The 24,667-nt window shown below is 42.2% G+C and overlaps 1 protein-coding gene across 2 annotated transcripts in view; it reads right to left on the bottom strand.

Moving 5' to 3' along the window:
• Window positions 1–19,574, bottom strand: part of LOC106580092 (BDNF/NT-3 growth factors receptor) — an 85,308-nt gene extending 65,734 nt beyond the window's left edge. For both annotated transcript variants that reach the window (XM_014160731.2, XM_014160732.2), the window contains exons 1-12: window positions 18,630–19,574; window positions 9,652–9,726; window positions 9,475–9,546; window positions 8,947–9,015; window positions 8,513–8,661; window positions 6,734–6,870; window positions 5,453–5,585; window positions 4,756–5,058; window positions 3,567–3,593; window positions 3,316–3,327; window positions 2,946–2,983; window positions 1,018–1,117 (exon numbers count right to left, since the gene is read on the bottom strand). In XM_014160731.2, the coding sequence (XP_014016206.2) occupies window positions 1,018–1,117; window positions 2,946–2,983; window positions 3,316–3,327; window positions 3,567–3,593; window positions 4,756–5,058; window positions 5,453–5,585; window positions 6,734–6,870; window positions 8,513–8,661; window positions 8,947–9,015; window positions 9,475–9,546; window positions 9,652–9,726; window positions 18,630–18,844 (1,330 nt within the window). In that variant the 5' untranslated portion in view covers window positions 18,845–19,574. The remainder of the gene's footprint in view (window positions 1–1,017; window positions 1,118–2,945; window positions 2,984–3,315; window positions 3,328–3,566; window positions 3,594–4,755; window positions 5,059–5,452; window positions 5,586–6,733; window positions 6,871–8,512; window positions 8,662–8,946; window positions 9,016–9,474; window positions 9,547–9,651; window positions 9,727–18,629) is intronic.
• Window positions 19,575–24,667: the final 5,093 nt, after the last annotated feature.

Raw genomic sequence — 24,667 nt, 5'->3', positions numbered from 1 at the left:
CCATCAGAAAGGAAAGGATAGGAAATGCAGTGAGGAGCGAGAGACTCGAGGTGAACATTCGTGTGGGCAATGCTGAAACTCCAACTAACTTCCTATTCTAACTTGCGCATGCGCACACACAAAGGCACACATGCGCTCACACAGACATTTAGGCACACATACTGTACACCTATGCACTGCAAGGGAAGGCACTGAGAGGGAGGAGAGCAATCGACGCCTCCAGCGGAACCTCATCCTCCACTTCCGCAGAAGAAAGGAGACACCACTACTCCCCCTCTACCGCTTTCTTTCACACCTGTCACCCTCAGAGGGGCAATAAACCAATCAGTGTCAAAATAACAGGTTATACTGAGGCAGCTGTGGTCTTCCCAGACTCCTACATAGACAATCTTATCAAAAATACACACACTCATACACACTCAGGTCAGGATTCAATCCATTGCAGAGAGAGGATTTCAGGATAGCGCTTTCAAAAGTGCTTTTAGAAGCCATAGTCACAGTTTGATCCTCATATTATTTTCCAGTTTGGTTCAGAATTAGTACAAACTAAGAGATTTGAGTGAGAGTGACTTGACCCGTCCACTGTTTCTGCTCATGTCGGTTAGTGTCGAAATCCTCTTAAGTAAGTTAGACAACAACTTGCGTTAGACGACAACAGCATAAGTAAAGACAGAGATGGGCTACAGTGCACCGTTATCTTCGTAGTGGGATGCACAATAAAGGTTTGCGGGAGGATTAGTGTGGAACAAGACACAATGAGACATTGAGACGGATCACTGAGATCCACATGCATGTTATTCACCAGCAACATCTGAGTACCTCTTTACCACCATTCAGACCCCACTCTATGGTCTAATCCCAAATGGCACTCTACATCCTATGCAGTGCCAGTGCCAAAAGAAGTGCACTATTTAGGGAATAGGGTGCCATTGCAGATTTGAGAGAAAGCCCCTGTCTTTCTATGCTAATGATTGACATAGGTTACAGTAGTTCACTGTGTAAAGGGACTTACTGTACCTTTGATTCCAAACTTTGAGTTTCCCCCGAATTTTAGCATGACCAGCATCAAGAGGAAACCCGTGAAGGCTACTGCTGCAATCCCAACGACCACGTATACCTGAGAGAATGACATACAATGAGGGAAAAACATTTTTTATCCCCTGCTGATTTTGTACATTTGCCCACTGACAAAGAAATGATCAGTCTATAATTTTAATGGTAGGTTTATTTGAACAGTGAGAGGCAGAATAACAACAAAAAAGTCCAGAAAAATGCATGTCAAAAATGTTAGAAATTGATTTGCATTTTAATAAGGGAAATAAGTATTTGACCCCCTCTCAATCAGAAAGATTTCTGGATCCCAGGTGTCTTTTATACAGGTAACGAGCTGAGATTAGGAGCACACTCTTAAAGGGAGTGCTCCTAATCTCAGCTTGTTACCTGTATAAAAGACACCTGTCCACAGAAGCAATCAATCAATCAGATTCCAAACTCTCCACCATGGCCAAGACCAAAGAGCTCTCCAAGGATGTCAGGGACAAGATTGTAGACCTACACAAGGCTGGAATGGGCTACAAGACCATCGCCAAGCAGCTTGGTGAGAAGGTGACAACAGTTGGTGCGATTATTCACAAATGGAAGAAACACAAAAGAACTGTCAATCACCCTCGGCCTGGGGCTCCATGCAAGATCTCACCTCGTGGAGTTGCAATGATCATGAGAATGGTGAGGAATCAGCCCAGAACTACACGGGAGGATCTTGTCAATGATCTCAAGGCAGCTGGGACCATAGTCACCAAGATAACAATTGGTAACACACTACGTCATGAAATACTGAAATCCTGCAGCATCTGCAAGGTCCCTCTGCTCAAGAAAGCACATATACATGCCTGTCTGAAGTTTGCCAATGAACATCTGAATGATTCAGAGGACAACTGGGTGAAAGTGTTGTGCTCAGATGAGACCAAAATGGAGCTCTTTGGCATCAACTCAACTCGCCGTGTTTGGAGGAGGAGGAATGCTGCCTATGACCCCAAGAACACCATCCCCACCGTCAAACATGGAGATGGAAACATTATGCTTTGGGGGTGTTTTTCTGCTAAGGGGACAGGACAACTTCACCGCATCAAAGGGATGATGGATGGGGCCATGTACCGTCAAATCTTGTGTGAGAACCTCCTTCCCTCAGCCAGGGCATTGAAAATGGGTTGTGGATGGGTATTCCAGCATGACAATGACCCAAAACACACAGCCAAGGCAACAAAGGAGTGGCTCAAGAAGAAGCACATTAAGGTCCTGGAGTGGTCTAACCAGTCTCCAGACCCTAATCCCATAGAAAATCTGTGGAGGGAGCTGAAGGTTCGAGTTGCCAAACGTCAGCCTCGAAACCTTAATGACTTGGAGAAGATCTGCAACGAGAAGTGGGACAAAATCCTTCCTGAGATGTGTGCAAACCTGGTGGCCAACTACAAGAAACGTCTGACCTCTGTGATTGCCAACAAGGGTTTTGCCACCAAGTACTAAGTCATGTTTTTCAGAGGGGTCAAATACTTATTTGACATGTGTTTTTGACATGCGTTTTTCTGGAGTCTTTTGTTGTTATTCGGTCTCTCACTGTTCAAATAAACCTACCATTAAAATTATAGACTGATCATTTCTTTGTCAGTGTGCAAACGTACAAAATCAGCAGGGGATCAAATACTTTTTCCCCTCACTGTAGCTGTTGAGCTAGGACCACCACTACCACTCTGAAATACATTGGGTCGCAGTGTGTAGCCTACTACCACCAAGACACATGACACCAACCATATAAAAACATGATATATAAATGTATAAAACCTAAACATACTGTCAACTATAAACACACTATATAGTACTATTAATAATAATAGTCCTGGTAAAACACAAAACAAGTGCACAAGGAGGTGTCTTAGAGTGTGACTTACAGCAACTCTGTCTTCCGGTGGATCTAGAGGTGTGTCGTCTGTTTTCAAAGAGAAGAGAAGACAGCAGATGCTAAAGTATCCCTCATTTCAAATGTAGTTGATCAAATATGTCTGTCCGTGTGGGTAACCCGTTAGTTGAAGGGGTGCCTACATAAGGACTTAATAAGAATATTTGTATTATGACTTGCGGTTGTTGGCATAAACATTGCTGTTCACGAATGCAGTATATATGGGTTGGGTTATGAAGTCCTTATGAAGGTACCCTTTCAAGTAAAGTGTTCCCTCTATGAGTGTGTCAGAGTGACATAGGCCTAGGTGCTTTGAAAGCTCCGCTGTGTGAATAGGTCATGTGAAGGGACAGTGACTATACCTGTAGTCGGGTCTGTGGTGGCCAGAGACAGTGTGACACGAGGTGAGGAAAGAGAAAAGAAAGTACTAACACTTTATGAGACAAAAAGCAAAGCTCAGAAATCAGTTTCCAAAGCTTTTCTCAAGTCAATAATCTTCAGGTGTCAGGACATCTTTTATTCATAAAAGGAAAGCACATTGTTTATTGCTAAACAGTTCAATTAGTAATTTAGACAGTCAATTTTCCGTGTAAATATTTGAACAGCAACTCACCATAGTAAAGAGGTTCTGTCACTGTTCCTGTCGGGTAAAATACAAAAAGTACTTGATTGATCAATAAAGGTAATAGATTAGATAAGAACTTCGCTCACCTGCTTGTCTACTGTAGGTCTTAATTGGACACCAATTGAAAATATACTGATCAAAAATATAAACGCAACATGCAATGATCTGAGTTACAGATCATATAAGGAAATCAGTCAAATGAAATAAATTCCTTTGGCCCTAATCTATGGATTTCACATGGCTGGGCAGGGTGTAGCCATGGGTGGGCCTGGGAGGGCATAGGCCCACACACTCGGGAGCCAGGCCCAGCCAATCAGAATTCGTTTTTCACCACAAAAGGGCTTTATTACAGACAGAAATACTCCTCAGTTTCATCAGCTGTCCAGGTGGCTGGTCTCAGACGATCCCGTAGGTGAAGAAGCCAGATGTGGAGGTCCTGGGGTGGCATGGTTACACGTGGTCTGCGGTTGTGAGGCCGGTTGGGCGTACTGCAAAATGATCTACAACGATGTTGGAGGCGGCTTATGGTAGAGAAATGAACATTAAATTCTCTGGAAACAGCTCTGGTGGACTTTCCTTCAATCAGCATGCCAATTGAACACACCTTCAAAACTTGAGACATCTGTGGCATTCTGTTGTGTGACAAAACTTCACATTTTAGAATGGCCTTTTATTGTCCCCAGCCCAAGGTGCACCTGTGTAATTATTATGCAGTTTAATCAGCTTCTTGATATGCCACACATGTCAGCTTGATGGATTATCTTGGCAATGGATAAATGCTCGCTGACATGGATGTAAACACGTGCACAAAATTTGAGAGAAATACGCTTTTTCTGCATATGTTACATTTCTGGGATTTTTTATTTTGTTGCGTTAACTTTTTTTTCAGTATAATTACAGTTTAACAAAAGTGTAGACACAGCTCTCTAGCAATTCAGTTTGACACCCGTCCTATGTGCAATTTGACCCCTAGCCCCTCCCCCTAATAACTTGAGTAGATCTGAGAGGATTGGAGATAGATGTAAACAATATGGTAATACTGTATCTCCATCTTACCATTTGATAAGCCAGGTGGAGTTGTTGCCATATTGCAGACTATCCAATCCTCTCAGAATGGAACAAGTGGGACAGGGGTTTAACTGAGGTTCAGAGAGTGGTTACACTACACAACACATACCTCCCTCAAAGGGGTTGCGCATGAAGTGGGCATCGACGGTCTTGCGGTCCTGTCCGTACTTGTTGCTGGCCAACAGAGTGTACGGTCCGTTGTTGATGTGTGTGGGGCTGTCCAGCTGCAGGCAGCCGTGGTACTCCCTCTCAGAGAAGTCATGGATTAGGGTCATGATGTAGGGTCCCTCAATGACCGGCTCCCCGTTTAACAGCCAGCGGAGCTCGGGCTTTGGGTTCCCAGACATACTGAATGGGATGCACCAGTGGTGGTCCTGGTAGGCATCACTCAACTTACTGATGTTAGGGGGAACTGAGAGAGAGAGAGAGAGAGAGAGAGAGAGAGAGAGAGAGAGAGAGAGAGAGAGAGAGAGAGAGAGAGAGAGAGAGAGAGAGAGAGAGAGAGAGAGAGAGAGAGAACGGGTCAGTGAGTTAGCGAGTGAGTGAGTGAGTGAGTGAGTGAGTGAGTGAGTGAGTGAGTGAGTGAGTGAGTGAGTGAGTGAGTGAGTGAGTGAGTGAGTGAGTGAGTGAGTGAGTGAGTGAGTGAGTGAGTGAGTGAGTGAGTGAGTGAGTGAGTGAATGAATGAGACAGATAGAAGGAGAAGCCATAGCGGGGAGAAAAGAAGGGGGAACGAGTTAATAAGGCAGGTGTTACACTCATTCTTTCCCCCTCTTGTCTAGAGATGTGAGTCATGTTTGGAACTCACAGAGGATGTTGAGGAGGACGGTGGACTCATTCTCGCCCACAATGTTCCCAGCACTGCAGGTGATCTTACAGTTGTTGTCCAGGGAGGAGAGGTTATAGAGATGGAGCTCAGACACTTGGCCTGAGGTCTCAATCTGCAGAAGAACACACAGAGACACAGTCAGTCAGGTACCAATCTCATCCACATGACCAATGCTTTAACACATCAACAGTTATTTTGAAAATCTTTTGCAAACACAATACCTGTTGCTGATTGTTAGTGATATTGTAAGATCATGCTTTACCATTTCTAAACAGATACCCTTCCCGTTATTGATTCTTTGACATCGTGTTGTCTCTTCTGTATGAGAACCTATGCTAAACAAATGGTGTTACACAACTAGATTAGCAAGTACCATTATAGGCCAATACTAGTGAATAATTGGTGTTAAAATCCTTGGTGTTAAAAGATCTGCAATATGCCAGATGAGGTAGGTCCTTTCAGGATCCCTGTTCACCTCATTCAGCTGCTTGTCTAGGTAACACACTGTTGCTATAGCTCTGCCATATACTCACATGTGTGAGTTTATAGGCGTTTTGCCCTGTGTTTGAGACGTTTTGCCTTAGTCCTCCTCAACTTGAGGTCATTTTGCTATTGGCCAAGTCAGTTTGTTTTTCAAGTTAATTATTTTTGTGAAAACATTTTCTGCATTTTTCTGCATTTGTATATTTTGGATCCAGTCTTCTCATCAACTTTACTGTTAAAGATGGAATCTGCAGTAGGGCAAACAGCACCACTGTCGTTGTTGTTTCTATTTTTGTTGATGAAGCGGAGGTGAGGAGCGTCGCACAACGTGGTAAAAAAAGAAATGGCAGTACATTTCTGTTGTTCTATCACGTTTGCAATGATGTCAGAGGGGAAATAACAGTGTTCATTGTTTGCAGTAACTTATTTGTTGTTGTAGTAATGTCGCAAACAGACGTGGCAGTTTACCATTAAAGATTCCAGCTTGAAATAAATGCCACTTATTTTTGCACCTGCTGATGGGTAGGGCCAGGAGTTTTACTTGACCACGAAACACTTATTTTTGTACCTGCTGATGGATAGGGCCAGGAGTTTTACTTGACCATGAAAAAATCTGTTTCTTGGTCAGGTCATGTGGTCAGTAAAACTCCTGGCCCTACTCATGGGCGTGTCTAAAATGGTACCCTATTCCCTATATAGTGCACTACTTTTGACCCGAGACCAATTTGAGCCGGGACCATGGGCTTTCTGTTGGGGGGGGGCGGCGTGGTGACTGACCTCATAGTAGGAGATGAGTGGGGTCATTTTCCAGATGAGCTCAGGAGAGGGCTCTCCAGAGGTGTTGCATGTCAGCACCACATCAGCACCCTCCTGCACCATCACCTTGGACGGGCTCAGAGTCGCCATGGGAACCACTGCCAACGACAACGAAGGGGAGATTCAATGCCATCTTAGTTAAAAATCACAGCACACACACGGCAGTGGTCACACACAGATTACAACTCCATGTGTCTTGCAACTCCGATAAAATCGATTGGACACTGTCTGGAGCCTCTCTAAAGGGAGACAACAACACAACAGACGTTGGAGGGGAGGGGACTGTGACCTGACTGTGACCTGACTATGTGTCCAATCAGAAGCTTGGCTGCCTCTTCGCCGTGGTCAATGGCATGGGAGCGTCTGGCGAAGAAAGGCCAATGTCTGTCGAAAGTCCTGGCTGATAAAATGGACAGATCTCTTATCTCCACTCAGGGACGTCGCCAAGAGTCTTAACAGCATGGCAACCCTCTCAATCATTCTAAAACCCAGAAAACTATTAATTTCAGCACTCAGAGTGCAATATTAGCCCTTACCATCTTATGCAACTCTCTTACAAGCACTGCCAGCTGGCACAGTATGCCTTTACAATGTGTCCATCTTTAACAACACACCCCGTGGGCTAAACTGGTTGCAATGGTTGTACACTGGTTGAAATATAAATACTGACAGGCAGCAGTGAAGACTATATCTTGGCCTCAGATAACCTCTGCATCCAACACATGAAAACTACAGCACTGAGCTGTGGATCTCATATAGTACAGGATGATAGAGAGAGAGAGAGAGAGAGAGAGAGAGAGAGGGAGAGATGAACAGAGAGATTCACTGAAAACGACGGAGAGATTCTCTGGAAGAGAGATGGTCAGAGAGAGTGAGAGGGAACGACAGAGAGAATGACTGAGAGAAAGGGGGGGATGCAGGGTACTCAGTGTTTCTGGCTGGCTGGCAGCCATGGGGCATCGTACACATGTGGGGCCTCTCCCGTGTGTCGTCTTCATACACGGGGTCCCCCTGCCATCTTTCCAGGGGTCCGCACGTAACCGTGGCGAAGGCGAAAATAGCATACTAATGGAGTGGAGGCTGGACAGCCGGATCAATAAGTGTTATCAATGTCATTATATAGCCTCCTCTATAAGCCAGAGCACACTAGTACAGACACAGGTTCTTCTGTGTTAATACACACCGGTGAGTGTTACTGAGTGGTAGGGGGAAACTGATCCTAGACCAGCTTTGGTTTGTGGGTTCTCATAATGGGCAAATTTCGATTTAGGATACAGCATGTGAATCTAAGGACAGTTTCCTTTATTCAGCAAAGCCAGTAAAGGGATAGTTTTCTGAAATTTTCACCCAACCTTAATAACTGTTTTCTTACCTCAAGATGAGTTATGTCTTAGAATTTTAATATGTGCTCTACGGAAAGCCTGTAAAGTAAACAACGCCCGAAAACGATTGAGTTTAGGGTTGGAAGGGAGTTGACTCTCTGGGTATGAATAACGAGGGCATGTTGTTCCAAACGAGCCACTTTAAAGAATGACTGTCCGTGACATAAGTTCTCTCTGCTGAAACTGGATCTCCCAAGTCCAGCGTTGCCCACTCTCCATTACGACCATTATCTCTCTGTCTCTGACAGTAAGCCCGTTCTGACATAAGAGGGGGACGGGAGGGGGATGGGGGGGGGGGGGCATTATCAGGATGGGAAAGATACATTTTCAATAAAAATAAATCAAGTGGGGCCATTACTGCAGTGAGGGAGTTTGAGCCTGATCAGGGGTTTCCTCCCGCCACCCTCCGCTGTACATTGGAGGTCCTGAGCATCGGCCTCCTCTCCCAGCCATAGCTTCATCCATATGTTCTCACAGGAACAGTGCAGCGGGTTCCCAGAAAGAATCCTACACAGACAGAAACACAGCGTTGAGTGTCGAATCACACACACTGATACTGACACAAACACACACACGTGCGCACATAAACGCATGTATAAGCACAAACAGATGAGCACATACGCGCACACACACACACACACACTAATGTTTTTTGGGATCCATGACAACACATTGTCAATCGGGGGTACATAAAACACCGCTGAAAGAGTTAAAAAGGGAGAGAGAGGTAGGGAGCGATAGAGAGACAGACGAGTATAAGACAGAATACAGTTGATTTAAAAAGTGACTCACAGATTTGATATGTTTAAACGTCGAAATATCCTCCAAGACAGAGATGACAGGTTGTTGTCTTTCAAATTCCTGTCAATCACAATTAACATTATAGTCAATGCTAAAAAAAAAATCCAAAAGAAATGCTAAACTGTACAACCATTCCAACAACTGCCCCTGGGCACAGATGTCAGTTCAAAACCTAGTTTCGATTTGCATTTGGTTGAGTTGTGAATTGAGTTGTGAACTAATGTGAATTCAACGTGAAATCAACCAAACATGTCACCATGTCATTGGATTTAGGTTAAAAGTTGGGTGAAAAAAACTCCCTTACTTTGATGACTTTTTTCAAACCCAATCAGTTTTCCACGTTGATTCAACATTATCACATATCATTTTTTGATTGAAATGAAATGGAAACAATGTTGATTCAACCAGTTTTTGCCCAATGGGTTGTCTGTCTTACAGTAAACAGTTATTTTTGTAAGAACTCTAATTTGGCCTTCACATTGAGATAAATGTTGCCTTAGGCCTATAGAAGCCACTCACAGATACTGAAGCTTGAGGTTGTTCTGGAAGGCCAGTCGAGACACATAGGTAAGCCGGCTGTTAGTCACAGTTCTGCAAAGCAAATACACACAAAAACATGATCATACTGCACGAGTTGACAATCTGGGCCCCATCATGACCACAAGTATAAGATATCACATAACATAAAAAACTTACAGATTGGTGAGGTTCCGGTAATAATGCAGGTCTTTGTCATTGATGGACGAGAAGCTACTTTGGTTTGCAATATATCTGTCAAAAATAAAATTGGGAAAAAATAGGTTAGTTAACAGAAGTAGCAGGCCCACTGAACAACCGATAACATTTCAACAGATATTCATCCTTAAGAGTTGATTGACGTACCCTTGCGGCCAACGTAATTAACATAATTTTAAAAAACTTGAGATATCGGGGGGGGGGTTCGTATGGGTTGCATCTCAACCCACTGCATCAGCCTATGTCAGCCTTTCACATCTGCTGTGGAAAGAGGCAGACATCCCGAAAATCTTCTCATGAAAACATCTGTAGCGTCCGAAACGGTTTGGCCTACAAACTAATACGACCCCCACAAGCCCCACAGGACTCGTCTGAAGTCGGTACTGTCAATGTGCCAACTTCTGTCTGCAGCATCCGAACAGTTTGGGCGACAAAATAATATGACCCGACTATGGAAAGGGGAGACTTGTTTTGTTCTATGACCCCCACAAGTGTCGCTGGTCTCTCTGAAGGTAACCCGGTACCAGTTTCAAAATGTTGGAAGTATGGAAGTAGGTTTGTGAGCACAAAACAGGGGTGAAATAATATATACAGTACCAGTCAAAAGTTTGGACACACCTACTCATTCAAGTTTTCTTTTTAAAATTACAATTTTCTACATAATAGTGAAGACATCAAAACTATGAACTCACTGTCTCTTCCTGAAGACAAATAATGTATACAAAATGCTTCAATCTGGGTTTAGACCCGATCATATTTCTGAGACTGCACTTGTGAAGGTGGTAAATTACTTTTTAATTGTGTCAGACCAAGGCTCTGCATCTGTCCTCATGCTCCTAGACCTTAGAGCTGCTTTTGACACCATCGATCACCACATTCTTTTGGAGAGATTAGAAACCCTAATTGGTCTACACGGACTAGTTCTTGCCTGGTTTAGATCTTATCCGTCGGAAAGATATCAGTAAATCACTGTGGATGGTTTGTCCTCTGACAAATCAATTGTAAGTTCCGGCGTTCCTCAAGATTCTGTTTTAGGACCACTATTGATTTCACTATATATTCTACCTCTTGGTGATGTCATTCGGAAACACAATGTCAACTTTCACAGCTATGCGGACTACACACAGCTGTACATTTCGATGAAACATGGTGAAGCTCTAAAATTGCCTACCCTGGAAGCCTGTGTTTCAGACATAAGGAAGTGGATGGTGGCAAATTGTCATAATCCGTGTATGTAGGTGGCAGGGAAGTCAGGCGCAGGAGAAACCAAAGTGGTTAAAAAATTTAGTATTTATTAAAAACTAACTCCAAAACCAACGTAGAAAATAATCCGGGTAAACAATAACCCGTCGCACACCGATACATAAACAACACGTACATAACATAACAAACAATCACCGACAAGGATATGAGGGGAAACAGAGGGTTAAATACACAACATGTAATTACTGGGAAAAGAAACAGGTGTGTAAGGAGACCAGACAAAACCAATGGAAAATGAAAAACTGATCAATGGTGGCTAGAAGACCGGTGACGTCGATCGCCGAGCACCACCCGAACAAGGAGGGGCATCGACTTCGGCAGAAGTCGTGACACAAATGTTTTACTTTTAAACTCGGACAAAACAGAGATGCTAGTTCTAGGTCCCAAGAAACAAAGAGATCTGCTGTTGGATCTGACAATTAGTCTTGATGGTTGTACAGTTGTCTCAAATACAATTGTGAAGGACCTTGGCGTTACTCTGGACCCTGATTTCTCTTTTGACGAACATATCAATAATATTTCAAGGACATCTTATTACATCTTCGTAACATTGCAAAAATCAGAAACTTTTTGTCCAAATATTATGCAGAAAAGCTAATCCATGCTTTTGTCACTTCTAGATTAGACTACTGCAATGCTCTACTCTCCAGCTACCTGGATAAAGCACAAAATAAACTTCAGTTAGTGCTAATCACAGCTGCTAGAATCCTGACCAGAACCAAAAAAGTTGATCATATTACTACAGTGCTAGCCTCTCTACATTGGCTTCCTGTTAAGGGTAGGGCTGATTTCTAGGTTTTACTGCTAACCTACAAAGCATTACATGGATTGCTCCTACCTATCTCTCTGATTTGGTCCTGCCGTACATACCTACATGTACGCTACGGTCACAAGACAAAGGCCTCCTTATTGTCCCTAGAATTTCTAAGCAAACATTTGGAGGCAGGGCTTTCTCCTACAGAGCTCAATTTTTATGGAATGGTCTGCCTATCCCTGTAAGAGACGTAGACTCGGTCTCAACCTTTAAGTCTTTACTGAAGACTCATCTCTTCAGTAGGTCCTATGATTGAGTGTAGTCTGGCCCAGGGGTATGAAGGTGAACGGCAAGGCACTGGAGCGACGAACTGCCCTTGCTGTCTCTGCCTGGCTGGCTCCCCTCTTTCCACTGGGATTCTCTGCCTTTGACCCTATTACGGGGGCTGAGTCAATGGCTTACTAGTGCTCTTCCATGCCGTCCCTAGTAGGGGTGCGTCACTTGAGTAGGTTGAGTCACAGACGTGATCTTCCTGTCCGGTTTTGCGCCCCCCTTGGGCACGTGCGGTGGAGAAGATCTTTGTGGGTAGTAAGTTGTCTCAGGGTAGTAAGTTGGTGGTCTGTTGATATTCCTGGGGCTGTGCTTTGGCATAGTGGATGGGGATATATCCTGCCTGGTTGGCCCTGTCCGGGGGTATTGTCGGTCGGGACCACAGTGTTCCCCGACCCACCCGTCTCAGTCTCCAGTATCTATGCTGCAATAGTCTATGTGCCGGGGGGATAGGGTCAGTCTGTTATATCTGGTGTAATTCTCCTCTCTTATCTGGTGTCGTGTGTGAATTTAAGTATGCTCCCTCTAATTCTCTCTCCCTCTCTCACTCCTGGAGGACATGAGCCCTAGGATCATCCCTCAGGACTACCTGGCATGATGACTCCTGGCAGTCCCCAGTCCACCTGGTCGTGCTGCTGCTCCTGTTCTGCCGTGCTACATAACCTTGTCCCGGACCTGCTGTTTTCGACTCTCTCTCTCTCTCTCTACCGCACATGCTGTCTCGACCTCTGAATGCTCGTCTATGAAAAGCCAACTGACATTTACTCTTGAGGTAATGACCTGTTGCACGCTCTACAACCACTGTGATTATTATTTGACCATGCTGGTCATCTATGAACGTTTAAACATCTTGAAGAACAATCTGGCTTTAAATGGCCATGTACTCTTATAATCTCCACCCGGCACAGCCAGAAGAGGACTGGCCACCCCTCAGAGTGTGGTTCCTCTCTAGGTTTCTTCCTAGGTTCCTGCCTTTCGAAGGAGTTTTTCCTATCCGCTGTGCTTCTACATCTGAATTGCTTGCGGTTTGGGGTTTTAGGCTGGAATTCTGCTGATGAAAAAAGGGCTTTATAAATACATTTGATTGATTGATTGATTGATTGATTGATTGATTGATTGATTGATTGATTGATTGATTGATTGATTGATTGATTGATTGATTGATTGATTGATTGATGAAATAACACATTTGGGATCATGTAGTAACAAAAAAGTGTTAAACAAATCAAAATATATTTTATATTTTCGATTCTTCAAGGTAGCCACCTTTTACCTTGACGACAGCTTTGCACACTCTTGAGATTATCTCAACCAGCTTAACCTGGAATGCTTTTCTAACAGTCTTGAAGGAGGTCCCACATATGCTGAGCACTTGTTGGCTGCTTTTCTTTCACTCTGTCGTCCAACTCATCCCAAACCATCTCAATTGAGTTGAGGTCGGGTGATTGTGGGGCCAGGTCATCTGATGCAGCACTCCATCACTCTGCTTCTTGTTCAAACAAATGATAGTCCCACTTAGCACAAACCAGATGGGATGGCGGATTGCTGCAGAATGCTGGGGTAGCCATGCTGGTTAAGTGTGCCTTGAATTCTAAATAAATCACCGACAGTGTCACCAGAAAAGCACACCCACACCATCACACCTGCTCCTCCATGCTTCACGGTGGGAACCACACATATAGAGATCATCCATTCACCTACTCTGCATCTCACAAAGACACTGCAGTTGGAACCAAAAATCTCAAATTTGGACTCATCAGACCAAAGGACAGATTTCCACCGGTCTAATGTTCATTGCTTGTGTTTCTTGGCACAAGCAAGTCTCTTCTTCTTATTGATGTCCTTTAGTAATGGTTTCTTTGCAGCAATTTGCCCACGAAGGCCTGATTCACGCAGTCTCCTCTGAATAGTTGATGTTGAGATGTGTCTGTTACTTGAACTTTGTGAAGCATTTATTTGGGCTGCAATATGAGGTGCAGTTAACTCTAATGAACTTATCCTCTGCAGCAGAGGTAACTCTGGGTCTTCCTTTCCTGTGGCGGTCCTCATGAGAGCCAGTTTCATCATAGTGCTTGATGGTTGTTGCGACTGCACACATTTTCCAGATTGACTGACCTTCATGTCTTAAAGTAATGGTGGACTGTCGTTTTTCTTTGCTTATTTGAGCTGTTCTTGCCATAATATGGACTTGGTCTTTTACCAAATAGGGCTATCTTCTGTATACCATCCCTACCTTGTCACAACACAACTGATTGGATCAAACTCATTAAGAAGGAAAGAAATTCCACAAATGAACGTTTAACAAGGCACACCTATTAATTGAAATGTATTCCAGATGACTACCTCATGAAGCTGGTTGATAGAATGCCAAGAGTGTGCAAAGCTGTCATCAAGGCAAAGGGTGGCTACTTTGAAGAATCTCAAATATTAAATATATTTTGATTTGTATAACACTTTTTTTTTACTACATGATTCCATATGTGTTATTTCCTAGTTTTGATGTATTGGCTATTATTCTATAATGTACAGTAGATAATAGTAAAAATTAAGAAAAATCCTGGAATGAGTAGGTGTGTCCAAACTATTGACTGGTACTGTATAGACAGTGAATGTAAATATAAAAGGAACATTTAAAGTGTAATAAAAATAAAAGATCCCAGAAATATTCCATATGCACAAAAAGCTTATTTCTCTCAGATTTTTTGGCACAAATTTGTTTACATCCTTGTTAGTGGCATTTCTCCTTTGTCAAGATAATCCATCCACTTAACAGGTGTGGCATATAAAGAAGCTGATTAAACAGCATGATGATTGAACAGGTGAAACTTGTGCTGGGGACATCAAAAGGCCATGCTAAAATGTGCAGTTTTTTCACACAACACAATGCAACACGTCTCACGTTTTGAGGGAGCGTGAAATTGGCAAGCTGACTGCAGGAATGTCTACCAGAGCTGTTGACAGAGAATGTAATGTTCATTTCTCTACCATGAGCCGCCTCCAATGTCTTTTGGGCAGTACGTCCAACCGGCCTCACAACCGCAGACCATGTGTAACCATGCTAGCCCAGGACACCCGGCTTATTCACCTGCGGGATCCTCTGAGACTAGCCACCAGGACAACTGTGGTTTTGCACACCTGAAGAATTTCTACATAAACTGTCAGAAACTGTCTCAGGGAAGCTCATCCGCATGCTCGTCATCCTCACCAGGGTCTTGACCTGACTGCAGTTTGGCATCGTAACCGACTTCAAATGCTCACCTTCAATGGCCAGTGGCACACTGAAGAAGTGTGCTCTTCATGGATGAATCCCGGTTTTAACTGTACCAGGCGAGGGGTTTTCTGATGTCAAAGTTGTGAACAGAGTGGCACATGGTGTCAATGGGGTTATGGTATGGGCAGGCATAAGCTACAGACAACCAACAAAATTGCATTTTATCAATGGCAATTTAAATGGACAGAGATACCGTGTGGAAAATCCTGAGTCCCATTGTTGTGCCATTCATCCGCCGCCATCACCTCATGTTTCAGCATGATAATGCACGGCCCCATGTACATGGATCTGTATACAATTCCTGGAAGCTGAAAATGTCCCAGTTCTTCCATGGCCTGCATACTAACCAGACATGTCACCCATTGAGCATGTTTGGGATGCTCTGGATTGACATGTACGGTAGCATGTTTTGTTACGTTACAGCCTTATTCTAAAACTGATTAAATAAATAATCAGCCACTCGGATTTGAACCTCGATCTAACATCTCTGGAGAGACCTGAAAATATCTGTACAGCAACTTTTCCCCATCCAACCTGACAGAGCTTGAGAGGATCTGCAGGGAAGAATGGGAAAAACTTGCCAAATACATGTGTGCCAAGCTTACCCAAGAAGACTCGAGGCTGTAATCGCTAAGTACTAAGTAAAAAGGGTCTGAATACTTATGTAAATGTGATATTTCAGTTTTAAATGTTTTATGCATTTGCAATTCATTAGATTGATGAGGGGAAAAAACAATTTAATCCATTTTAGAATTAGTCTGTAATGTAATAAAATGTGGAAAAAGTCAAGGGGTCTGAATACTTTCCAAATCCACTGTCACGTCCTGACCAGTAATAGGGGTTATTTGTTACTGTAGTTTGGTCAGGACATGGCGGGGGTATTTGTTTTATGTGGTTTGGGCTATGTATTTAGGTAGAGGGGTGTTTGGTTTATGTGGTCCGGGGTTTGTTAGTCTATGTTCTATGTTAGTGTATTTCTATGTTCTGTCTTGTCTATTGTAGTTCTTTGTTTAGTTAATTGGGGTTGGACCTTCAATTGGAGGCAGCTGGTTATCGTTGCCTCTGATTGAAGGTCCTTTAATTAGGAGTTTGTTTGTCATGGGATTTTGTGGGAGATTGTTCTTGTTTAGCTGTTTGCCTGACAAGACTGTCCAGTTCGTTTGTGTTTTTGTATATGTGGTTTGTGTTTTCCTTCTTCACTTCACTTCTTCACCCAAAAAATATATATATTTCCTGATCTTTGTTATATCTCCTAGATGTAGGACAGACACTTCAAAACCTTAATTCCTTCTGATGATTTTTTTTACCTTTAGGGGTAAAGGCAGATAGTAAAGCTTATTAAAGAGCAGTGATACTAGCAGGAGCAGTGTGTGGGTTTCTTCTTTTGTTTCTCACCTACAGGGGTCCTAAAACTCCAAATCAAATAGATAAATGATCCATGGTATGACCATCTTAAAACAATTCCATATGTCAGGTTAGTAGACACCGCCCCAACCACCCCCAAAGGCTTAGACTTTTAGAGTTTTTTTTAATGACTACCTCATCTCTGTACCCTACCCACACATGTAATTATCTGTAAGGCCCCTTTCAAGCAGTGAAGGTTTAGGTGTTTTTCCGTGAGGGAAGTTTTTGTTGAAGACTTTTGTCAGGGTCGTTTGAAAATACAAATTTCACAAATAGAGTGATGATTGTGAACATATAGGATAGGCCCTAACTCCAGTCGTCAACTTCTTGTCATTTTTAACAGTCGACTATTCCATATAAATACATTTACTGAAATATTTTATCAACAAAACATTTTTTTTAAGTGTATATATGTTTTTTTGTATATGTTTACACTGTAACCTTACAATAGAGCGGGAGGTAGCCAAGTGGTTACACCGTTGGGTCAGTATCCGAAAGGTTGCGCTGACAAGGTAAAAATCTGTCGTTCTGCCCCAACAAGCCATTTAACCCACTGTTCCCCGGTAGACCGTTATTGTAAATAAAACTTTGTTCTTAACTGACTTGCCTAGTTAAATAAAGTAAAATATACAACTTTTTGACATAGAGGCTATACATCAAAGGGTATGCTATGGTCTTGACAAAGAGATGCTCACATCATGTCCTCAGAATTCTAAATGCTGTACTTTTGATTCTCTGTTTGTCTTCAGCTCTGAAACGTGTGTGGAAATTAATTTAGTCTAGGCCAATTCATTTTTTTTTTCAAAATAGACGCAAAACAAATCTGAATATATAATTGTAGGCTTTCGGGCCCATTGTCCTTGCAAATATTTGCGGGAGTAGGACTGCACCTCTTCCCGGAGCCACCGTGGAGCGTCGATCGGTACCGATAGCGCCACAACAGTCTCCCTCGCGGTTCAGTAGTCCCCACCGCTCTCACACTGACATACACACTCGAGCGCATGTACACACACACACACACACACACACACACACACACACACACACACACACACACACACACACACACACACACACACACACACACACACACACACACACACACACATTTATTTTCCTAACATCACTGCTGCAAAACTATAAAATAAGTTTTATTAGCCAATTCAAACAGCCCAACCGTTGACTGAGAATTGGCCATTCGATTGAACCTTCAATTCTACTCTTGATAGCCTAAAACGCATAGGCTTTTTTCACCTCTTTATTGTGTGCAGGTTATGTCTGGTCATTCCACCAATTGTGTGCCTTTTGAGTAGTGTAACTTGATTTTTTTTTAAAACGTTGGATTTCACCTCATTTTAACATTCTGTCATAAAGAGCACATGTTCACAAAACACCAGAACATGGCCAAAGAAGAGTAGAACCAGCTCACCTGCTTTTACACTATGGTTTAACTGTTAGATGTATTAAAAAGGAATAGTTTCACGACATTAAAATGAGAGTTCAGTTCATGTAATCGGGTTTACCTTAAAATGAGGGACAGATGTAAATGAATCACTAATCACGTTAAATAAATAATCATCTTCAGAAATGACTGTCAAAGCAACAACATAACTACAGCTTTACAACGATGGTGACGTGTTTTAGAAATGTTGGGATCATGTGGATACAAATCTTCCTTGAAGTCATAGAGGGTGCATGGAAGGACATGTCAGAATTCAGATTTATTGAATTCTCATGTGGTCTAAATTAAAGCGCAATTGAACTAATATAATAGGCTTTTACAATTCAATATTGGTCCACAATCGCTACTTAAAATATCAAAGTGACTCAAAAGGCACTCATTTCGTGGAAGACACATCTGTCATAGGCCGAGGCCTGTATGTTGGGTCCGGTGATGGATCATGGACAGTGACTCACATGTCGGTAATGTTGTCCATCTCCAGCTCCGACTGCAACACGGGGAAAGCCATGATACCCCGCTCCTGGTCCACACAGGTGATCCTGGTCCCGCTGCAGGAGCAGGACGCGGGGCAGGCGGCCCCGAGCCTCCACAGACCCATTAGTACGCAACACAACCCGAACAGAATCACCCCACTACCCCTCCGAAAGGCTCTCATCTCGGCTCCCTCCATGCCCGGCCACGGACGGCTTGGATCAACCAAGCTCCAGCAGAAAGAGACGCTGTCAAATGCTTAACCCAGACGAGCAAGCACCAGCCGCTCTCTGCGCAAATGGGTGAGATGCTGAAAATGGGTTTATCCGTTCCGTTCGTCTCCACAAGAATCCAGCCAGTCACTCAAATTCACATAGAGACACAGACGTGTGTGTATGCCAAGGATTCTCTCTCTCTCTCTCTCTCTCTCTCTCTCTCTCTCCTCTCAGTCAGATGACACTGGCACTGATAATTCCACACAAAACCCTATGTCCTGTGCAGGTCTGCCAGAGGCAGAGCCGTGGATGAATAGATAATGAACAGAGACGACGGAGCCGAAAGCGCGCACGGTTTATTGTTGCGTTGTTCAAGCAGTGCACTGAGGAGGAGGCGGCGCGGGTAGGCCAGCCAACATCAAAACATACAGTATGTTATAGATCGCCGTCAAGAATACGCCCTCCAGCCATTGTTTTAGTTCCGATTCCACGCTGATTGTTCCAGATGGCCAGGGGTTAAAGGGCTCTCCTCCCCGTCATTCACCGGTCTTGTTTTTAGCAGTGTCTCGGTCGGACGAGATGCGTTGGTGTCCTTGTAGGCTATAATGGACAAATAGCATAACATCGGGCATGAGAAATATGGGGCTTGGTTTACAGCCAGAGTGTATTCGAATAGAAAATAATGTGATAATTAAAAAAACAAAATGACAGCGCAGGTGTGCATCTGCTTCAATGACATTTGACTTATCCCACTGGCACAGCGGGGCATAAGGGCACTCTCAGTCACCAATCATTTCCCTCTTTAGCCGCGGTGTACCAGCCTCCATCACCTTATTAAATCATTATGCTCCATTTCATAACCATAAATATTTCAGCCGGCATGTAGTGAATCAATAACATGTCGTCTGTAGTGGAGGGACATTGAAAATGCATCTAAAAGATAAGTTAATTTAAGGTTCTAAATTAAACGTTTAAAAATATGTATTTTCCGGATGTTGAAAATACATATTTTCCAGATGTTTAAATCAGGTTAATTTTCGGCTCTGAATGAAATTGAAAAGAGGTCATTTAGCCTACAGATGTTGAAAATATGTATGGTAATTGACTGTATGGTCAAATTTCAACTATACATACAGTGCCTTGACTTTGTTCACATTTTGTTGTGTTACAACCTGAATTCAAAATGGATTACATATTCATTTCTCTCATCTATACACAATACCAATAATGACGAAGTGAAAACATGATTTTAGAAATGTTTGCAAATTTATTGAAAATGAAATACAGAAATATCACATTTACATAAGTATTCACACCCCTGATTCAACACTTTGTAGAAGCACTCTTGGCAGCAATTACAACTGTGAATCTTTCTGGGTAAGTCGCTAAGAGCTTTCCACACCTGGATTGTGCAACATTTGCTTATTATTCTTTTCAAAATTCATCAAGCTCTGTCAAATTGGTTGTTGATCATGGCTAGACAACAATTTTCAGGATTTGCCATAGATTTTCAAGTAGATTTAAGTCAAAATTGTAACCCGGCCATTCACTGTGTGTAAACCTGGTGGCCAACTACAAGAAACATCTGACCTCTGTGATTGCCAACAAGGGTTTTGCCACCAAGTACTAAGTCATGTTTTGCAGAGGGGTCAAATACTTATTTCCCTCATTAAAATGCAAATCATTTTATAACATTTTTGACATGCGTTTTTCTGGATTTTGTTGTTGTTATTCTGTCTCTCACTGTTCAAATAAACCTACCATTAAACTTATAGACTGATCATTTCTTTGTCAGTGGGCAAACATACAAAATCAGCAGGGGATCAAATATTTTTTCCCCCACTGTGATATTGGAAAGAAGAGCCAAATGAAGATTGCAACATAGCATATTTATTATTGCTCCCATCTGTCACATGCACTTATGTTAGCTTTTTTAAATGCTTTAAAACTGTCAGCGATGATGTTCAAAGTGGTCCAACCTACAGAATAAACTAACAGACCACTTCAACTACAATAACATTCTCAGTAACGGTTACTTAAATATTTTTTTCTTGCTATGACTGTGTTAAGTTGTTGTTTCAATACATGAGCTGAATGCACTGATGGTATGTTACAGGACAGTAGAGTTTTATTCAGTAGAGTAGAGTACATTACAGTGCTACACAGTAGTTTAATTCAGTTGAGTAGAATACAGTAGAGTACAGTATAGTTCATTACAGGACGGGACAAAATCTGAACCAAACATAGACAAAAAAAGTGTCTGTCCGTGCTTTGTGGGTTGCCACATCACACATCACACACGCACGCACGCACGCACGCACACACAGACCAGTTCTCAGTCGCACGTTCTCCCCATGTGAGGATAGGATGTGACGTGTGCAGTGATGCACAAAAGGTAGCCTATGTCTGTATTGAGGAGCATATGCCTAATTACCGAGGTGAGTCTGTCTCTACAAATCTATGGGGGTGTCTCCAAATTGGGGTTGAGCATGGTACGGTGTGCATATCAAATCAAATCCAAGTTTATTGGTCACGTACACAGTTTAGCAGATGTTGTAGCGGGTGCAGTGACATACTTATGTTACTAGCTCCTAACCATGTATTACATGCCAAACAGTACACAATAATCTATTAATTTTTTTAGACAAGATATCAAGAAATGTCAGAACGAATCAAATTAACATCCAAATATCCCTGTAATAGTAATCCAAAAGTACCAATATGTTTGCACATGATATAGCCCCTCTAGGTCATGGTACACACTGTAGCTCAGTTACATCACAGATGATCTATTTTATTGACAAGATTGTCGAGTGACCGAGATAAGGTGGGACCATTCAGCCAATGAGAGGGCAGATTTGCATGTGAACAACAGGTACAAACAACTCTGATATAAAGTCCTATTCTTTTTTTAGTTTCCGAAATGCCAGGTGCTTCCACTTAAATCAGTGCTTTCACAACAACCTAACCACGATAAAACGTCTATTCGATCAAATAAGTCTCAGGTAGCAAATTAGCAACTATATTTTTTGTTGATCAAATTTGACACTGGCTAACTGACCTTCATACAAAAATGTTTCATAGGAAAAAGAGGATAGTTTGTGTGTGGAGGGACGGGGTGTGAGTGAGTGAAATGGAAAAGCATTAGAGGGGAATTGTGGGACTTTTTATTAGTGGTCTCTGGCTTTTGCACCGGAACTGGTTTAACTGAGTTGGTGCATGCCGGGGAGCACCACCCACACCTCAAACGTCTTTTCCAAATACTCTGTAAAATACTCCAGGGAAAATAGTCCACAATCATCCAACGTGATAACAATCGATTGGTAAACATAGATTATCGGGATATTATGTAGATTAGCCTATTCATTGTAATGGCTAATTACGACAGCCCTGAGTTAACTCGAAAAATGGCTTGAAAATATGCCATGTATGGCTCTGCTTATAACTAACTTCCCCTCCATCTGTGGTATTATCCCCCAAAATTGGCCTACAGCTTGGTCTGGGAAATCAAGTCTATTTCAAAGCTAGTGTTGTGGAAAATATTAAAACAAATACTACTCAGATACCGGAGCTTGTGAATTCAATTAGACTTTTATTGCAGAGAGCAACAAAGCCGAGCACCATGGAAGAACTGCCTCCTCATTCTTGGTGCTTGGCTTTTATACATTTTTACCTTTACATAACGTCATCACCCCATTTGCTTTGTTACATAGTTTCCATTCTCTTATTGGCTCAGATATTGGGGCATAGATTCTATTGGTGGCATGACATGCATACCCCTTGGCTAATGTTCCTGTCCAAAGATCTTTACAAGTTCAGACCTACGTTATCAATGTATGCTTAACTTATATGCGTGTCCAGTAGCCTTCACAAGATCAGATATGGCCCAGACCAGTCACGTCTTGTTAGTTTACCTTGCCTCATCTACACAGATTCTGCTTACGTTCTGTTCTTTACATGTCCAATGGTCAATTCGATGTTGATCTAGCTTGGACACTCACATGGGTTTAGCCTTCATTCTGCGTACACATGTGTAATATTTAAGCTTATATTGATTATTCCTTCTACTTCAAAGAGAACAGTACAGGTTACTGAAAATCATCAGATGACTGGTAAATTTCCAACACTAGCTAATCGCCATGGTACCAAAGACAAATCATGTACTGCCCCTCTGTGGCCATTGAGCAAAAATGCATGCCCACAAAGTAGATCACTGGGTAAGAAAAAACCTTGTAGGCTATTGTCCTGAAGCTATGTCTGTCTTTGTGGCTGCATCCAATGAGTGACAAAAATATCCAATATTTATTTAAAGTAAGATCTTAATTTCTATATTAATGGTTCATATAGGCACTATAGTGTAATATATTAAGCTAATGATGAAAATCTTATTTTATTGTTTGTTTCATTCATTCAGAGTCCAAGATTTTTTTCTATGCAGACATTAAGTTGATATTTGCCCAATTATCCATTGCAACAAATTTCATTTAAACCTTCTGGTGTTTGATGTGGTGTCATTAAAATTAACTTGGGTGTAGTAGGCATACTTAACTACTCATGACACTGCAGATCAATATCTGTCAAGGTTTGGCAATGCCAATCTTCCTTTCCTGGCCTCTGAAACAAGCTGGATCTCAGCCATATTGCTTTCACTTCTCCAATCCCTTCAGATCAGGGCAGTGTTCATAAGGGCACACAATGGAAAAAGTAAAGAAAAAATATTTTGGGGACAATACCAGGAAGTCCCTCACTGTTTCAGTCCGTTTTCTTTACCATTTACAATGGTAAATATAGCTCTCCAGTGCTTACCTCACCGTTTCACAAATGGTGGAAGGGGACCCACTGGTTATAGTCCAGTTCTGCCTAGAAACATTGTTGTTGTTGCACATTAGACAGTATGGCATTGGTTCTGTTGACATGTTGAGTCATGAGAAGACTCCCAAAGCTTTAGGTGGGTCACAGCGCTAAAAGGTTTGGGAAGAAGTGAATTGTACAGCAGTGATGTCACAATGGCTAATGTATTATGTTTTGGCTTGACCTTTATTCTGATAGGTAGACTCAGGAATTATGTATTAACTTTATGATCTGAAATAAATTATTAATTGGTCATGTTTTGTGTTCAGTATCGGTCAAAAAAAACTATCTGAACAACAGTCAGACTTCTTGCTGAAATGGTCACTTCTTAAAGCCCCCAAGCAGTCTTTTTATTTTTAAACAATCACTGGGTGTCTAATAAATGCTCAGGATATGTGGGAACTCCTTCAAGACTGTTGGAAAAGCCTTCCTCAGGAAGCTGGTTGAGAGAATGCCAAGAGTGTGTAAAGCTGTTATCAAGGCAAAGGGTGACGACTTTGAAGAATCTCAAATATATTTTGATTTGTTTAACACGTTTTTGGTTACTACATGATTCCATATGTGGTATTTCATAGTTTTGATGTCTTCACTATTATTCTACAGTGTAGAAAATAGTTAAAATAAAGGAAAACCCTGGAAGGGGTAAAGTGAGGGAAAAAGTATTTGATCCCCTGCTGATTTTGTACGTTTGCCTACTGACAAAGAAATTATCAGTCTATAATTTTAATGGTAGGTTTATTTGAACAGTGAGAGACAGAATAACAACAACAAAAAATCCAGAAAACGCATGTCAAAAATGTTAGAAAATGATTTGCATTTTAATGAGGGAAATAAGTATTTGACCCCTCTGCAAAACATGACTTAGTACTTGGTGGCAAAACCCTTGTTGGCAATCACAGAGGTCAGACGTTTCTTGTAGTTGGCCACCAGGTTTGCAAACATCTCAGGAGGGATTT

This window comes from Salmo salar, chromosome ssa20, assembly GCF_905237065.1.
Source record: "Salmo salar chromosome ssa20, Ssal_v3.1, whole genome shotgun sequence".
Taxonomy (NCBI): Eukaryota; Metazoa; Chordata; class Actinopteri; order Salmoniformes; family Salmonidae; genus Salmo; species Salmo salar.
The sequence above is the reverse complement of the archived record's forward strand: the minus strand, read 5'-3'. Positions and strand labels throughout refer to the sequence as shown.